This window comes from Salvelinus sp. IW2-2015, unplaced genomic scaffold, assembly GCF_002910315.2.
Source record: "Salvelinus sp. IW2-2015 unplaced genomic scaffold, ASM291031v2 Un_scaffold1962, whole genome shotgun sequence".
In the NCBI taxonomy this organism is placed as follows: Eukaryota; Metazoa; Chordata; class Actinopteri; order Salmoniformes; family Salmonidae; genus Salvelinus; species Salvelinus sp. IW2-2015.
The window spans coordinates 35,109-39,753 of NW_019943315.1; the positions used below are offsets into that span (position 1 = coordinate 35,109).

General features: G+C 51.1%; 1 protein-coding gene across 1 annotated transcript in view; it reads left to right on the forward strand.

Annotated features, from left to right (window-relative positions):
- The window catches only part of LOC112072566 (zinc finger and BTB domain-containing protein 8B-like), an 11,563-nt gene extending 9,635 nt beyond the window's left edge, over window positions 1-1,928 (forward strand). The window contains 1 exon segment of the mRNA XM_070439844.1: window positions 1,300-1,928. Within this exon segment, the coding sequence (XP_070295945.1) occupies window positions 1,300-1,587 (288 nt within the window). The 3' untranslated portion in view covers window positions 1,588-1,928.
- The last annotated feature ends 2,717 nt before the right edge of the window (window positions 1,929-4,645 follow it).

Consider the following 4,645-nt stretch of genomic DNA (forward strand, 5'->3'; position numbering starts at 1 on the left):
CCGTCTCCTAATGAACGTCCCTACTGAAACCCGGCCGCCTAATGCAACGCCCTAGATGAACCGCCTTCAATTACCGCCCTAATCTGACGGCCCTAATTTAATCGCTAACGGAACCTTTAACTTTTAAGGTATTGTGCCGTTAAATACAAAACTGAGCCTTGATAACATGTGACCTAAAGGACTAAACCATACATTCGATCAATGCTGCCCTGCAGGAGATGCTTCGCTATCTGCTGTGTGGTGTTGTGTACTGGTATCATCGCATTGATCTCCGATTGTTTAATTGACTTTCCTCCCCTGCAGGAGAATGGTTTCGCGAGTGGTTGTATGCTCCCCACACCACGTCGCGCGTTATGCCCGCTTACACCCTGCCAAGCAGTACAGTGCATCCTGAGAAGGACTGACAGCATCGGCGTCCACCACTGACCGAGAGAGACCTTTCCCCTTGAAGTTCGTGGAAAGTAGTGCTTCACACGCCCAGGAACCCTCCCGCGCCCAGCCCCATCTCTATCCAGCACGTTGTATCGCGTGAGTGATCGTGACGTGACTGCGTACGATGTAGTGCGGTGTCGTGGAGTGAGGTGAAGGACTTGTGTAGACATAGTGTCATGATGCATCTTATGCAACTAACTTGATCTTAGACAAATAGTGTAACCAACTAAAACCTTTCGATTCAGATCTGTTGATAGCCTGACTCTGCTGAATTTAGGCTCTACCCATCAGTGTCTGATTGCCTGGGGGAACCGATTTTATCTGGATTATGAACCGATTCTTCATCTACGGGGTTGCTTTGACACACTGCTTGATTAGGTCTGACCATCTCAGATTGATTGCGCTGACCGCATCTAGTTTTGATTAGCCTGGACATCTCCTCTATTAGTCCTGCTAACCATGTCATTATTAGGTCTGACCATCGTTGATTTAGGTCCCGGCATATGTTTGATTAGGTCTACACTCGAGTTGATCTAGGTTGACCATCTCTCTGTCTGACCATCTCTCTGTCTGACCATCTGTTGATTAGGTCTGACCATCTCTCTGTCTGACCATCTGTTGTTTAGGTCTGACCATCTCTCTGTCTGTCTGTTTGCATGCCATTGGGTTCTTCATAATGAGGAAGCAGACCATCATCATCGTTATGTCTGTCTCTATCAGCCTGGTCCCTCTGTGTTCTGTAGTCTGTCTCTCTCAGCCTGGTCCCTCTGTGTTCTGTAGTCTGTCTCTCTCAGCCTGGTCCCTCTGTGTTCTGTAGTCTGTGTGTGTTGATGACGATGTTAACATGTGTTTGTCTCTGACACCCAGGTGCATCATTCCAGTTGGCCTGTGGTATGTAAGGGGTGCAGACGAAGCTTCACTGGAGCCCTGTCCCACGGACTCAAACGCTTCGGCCTGTGTGACAACTGTACCCGGGTTACGACCACGGGTCACGACGACTCACCTCCCGCCCACATCAACCTCGACGGCCAACCAGAGGCCATGGAACGCGGGGACGGAGACAGTGATTGGCCCATCTTCATGGATGATGCTGATGACATGGAGGCCGGGGGAGGGATTATAGAAGTGGGGGAGAAGGGGAAACCACACAGATGAGTGTCAGAGACCCCATCCACAGTGGACATGGAGAGGAGACAAGGAAAGGAAGAATTGAACTTTAGGATTAAAACTGGGTCCGATGTTTCCCTCTGTCTCCTCCCAGTGGTTTAAGAAGGGAACAATACGAGACAGAGTTCCATGTCAACCTTGTCTTGGCTACTGTTATGATCAAAAGATGGTTATGAACTGGAGTAAATTATGTTTAGCACGACCATTAGAGGATCGTGTTGTCGCGGAGGGGAAGACGTCGCGTTGTCCCGGGGAGGAAGGCGTCGCGTTGTCCCGGGGAGGAAGGCGTCGCGTTGTCCCGGGGAGGAAGGCGTCGCGTTGTCCCGGGGAGTTAATACGCAACTATGTGCTCAGTCGTGCCTAGATATATGTGTCTCTGGCGGATGACTGTGAAATTTAGAGTTTGTATATATTTGATGTTATGGACTCCTCACCATTGATATAGTTCACTTTTCACAGTCTTAACATGATACCTCATGCCTTCTGGAATCCAGAGAGATGGTCTCCTCCTCATCATCGTCTCCATCATGTGCTGTTGCTGCTGCACTGGGGCCTTCACCCTATCACATTTAATCGGATTCATATTGAAGCTAGTAAGACAAGACATGCCAGGCCTACAGTATGCCTTTGATGGAGTACTCACTGGATCAGCATCGTCTGGTGCTTGTGCTGGTGGCTCTAACAGGAACACAGTGCTGCCAGACACTGCAAGGCAATAGGTAAACCAAAGTCAGACAGTCCAAATTGATTCAATATGAATGTGGTTGTATCCCATGTAGAGATGGAAGGACATACCCTTGAATGAAGCGGGTGCATCTTGGGAGGAACCTATGCTCGTCTCTTTCCCCCCAGGGATCCCCTCTAAGAACGGGCCTGCCTTTATTTAGCTCAAGGCCATGTCCTCTGCTGGGGTAAGGTCAGCCTTTGGTGACCCCACCACCCGTGCCTTGTCTGTGGGTATTCTTTTTCACTGCTAAACAGTACAGACAATTGTGTGAGCAGGCACCTTCTGGTACAATATATGCTTGTGCTTTGTTAAATATTAGTCAGGGACCATATCATTCTGCAGAATGTTCTTGTATTTGATTTTGACCTGCTGCCATGTCCGTTTTGGCCCGTTCATGTTTAATCACACACCAACACACAACACACACACACACATTAATGGAGTCACACTGCAAAAAATTACTTTGGTATTTTTGTCTTGTTTTCAGTAAAAATATCAAAAAATGTATCATAGCTTTATACAGTGGTGATGGAGTTACTTTACAACAATTTCACTCATATCTTGCAGTGCATTTCAATAAAAAATTTTAACCGTTTCATAATTACAGTACAACTGCATTTTTGGAGATGTGAATTAAATAATTTGAATTGTAATTGGTGATGTTTCAGCGGAGCGGTGAGTGTGTAATTGTGCACTACTTACGCATTCAGGCGGTCTGCAATACTTTTGCCAACGCTTTTTTTCTCTTTTGCTTTATCACTGTGGCGGGTGTTGCCTTTCTTCTTAATTATATCTTTTACCTCCTTGTATGCCTCCATGAGGATTTTGTGCTTCCGACGGGGAAAAGGTACGGCGGCTCTAGTTGCCATGGTAAATCAGTTAAATCTGTGATCTGTGGCGGGGTCTATTTGAGTGAGCCGTGAGCGCGCACCTATCCAGGATTGGTTTCACCTGGCTTAAATGAATCCGTGTCTGCTCATCCTGGCTTGGTCTTTGTTGCAAACCAATTAAGCCTGGACGCACATGTTTTGGCTTCATTGAGGTCACTGATTCATTTTATCCCGGATGTCTTTAAATTCTACTTTGTGCAACAGGCCCCAGGGGTTTGGTCAAGACGTTTACACAGATCAGACACGGACAGAGTAGGGTTTAGCTCGGTTTTTCAAAGGGTGTTTATTTAAATAATGAATCAAAAGAAAAGGATGGGTCTCCTCCATGAGAGCCTCTCCGGGACACCGTCTTCTGGGAGACCCCTCTCTGGACACCGTCTTCTGGGAGACCCTCTCCGGGACACCGTCTTCTGGGAGACCCTCTCCGGGAAAACGTCTTCTGGGAGACCCTCTCCGGGACACCGTCTTCTGGGATACCCTCTCCGGGACAACCGTCTTCTGGGAGACCCTCTCCGGGACACCGTCTTCTGGGAGACCCTCTCTGGGACACCGTCTTTCTGGGATACCCTCTCCGGGACAACCGTCTTCTGGAATACCCTCTCCGGGAACACCGTCGTTCCTGGGAGACCTCTCCGGGACACCGTCGTTCTGGCGAGACCTCTCCGGGACACCCGTCGTTCTGGAGACCCTCTCTGGACACCGTCGTTCTGGGAGAGCCTCTCCGGGACACCGTCTTCTGGGAGAACCTCTCCGGGACACCCGTCGTTCTGGGAGAGCCTCTCCGGGACACCGTCCTTCTGGGAGGACCCTCTCCGGGACACCGTCGTTCTGGGAGACCCTCTCCGGGGACACCGTCTTCTGGATACCCTCTCCGGGACACCGTCGTTCTGGGAGACCCTCTCCGGGACACCGTCGTTCTGGGAGACCCTCTCCGGGACACCGTCGTTCTGGGAGACCCTCTCTGGACCACCGTCGTTCTGGGAGAGCCTCTCCGGGAACACCGTCTTCTGGGAGACCCTCTCCGGGACACCGTCGTTCTGGGAGACCCTCTCCGGGACACCGTCGTTCTGGGAAGACCCTCCCGGGACACCGTCTTCTGGGATACCCTCTCCGGGACACCGTCTTCTGGGAGACCCTCTCCGGGACACCGTCGTTCTGGGAGACCCTCTCCGGGACACCGTCGTTCTGGGAAGACCCTCTCCCGGGACACCGTCTTCTGGGAAGACCCCTCTCTGGGACACCGTCGTTCTGGGAGACGCCTCTCCGGGACTACCGTCGTTCTGGAGACCCTCTCCGGGACACCGTCGTTCTGGGAGACCCCTCTCCGGGACCACCGTCGTTCTGGGAGACCCTCTCCGGGCACACCGTCGTTCTGGGAGACCCTCTCCGGGACAACCGTCGTTCTGGGCTCCGGGTCTTGCTGTAGTCA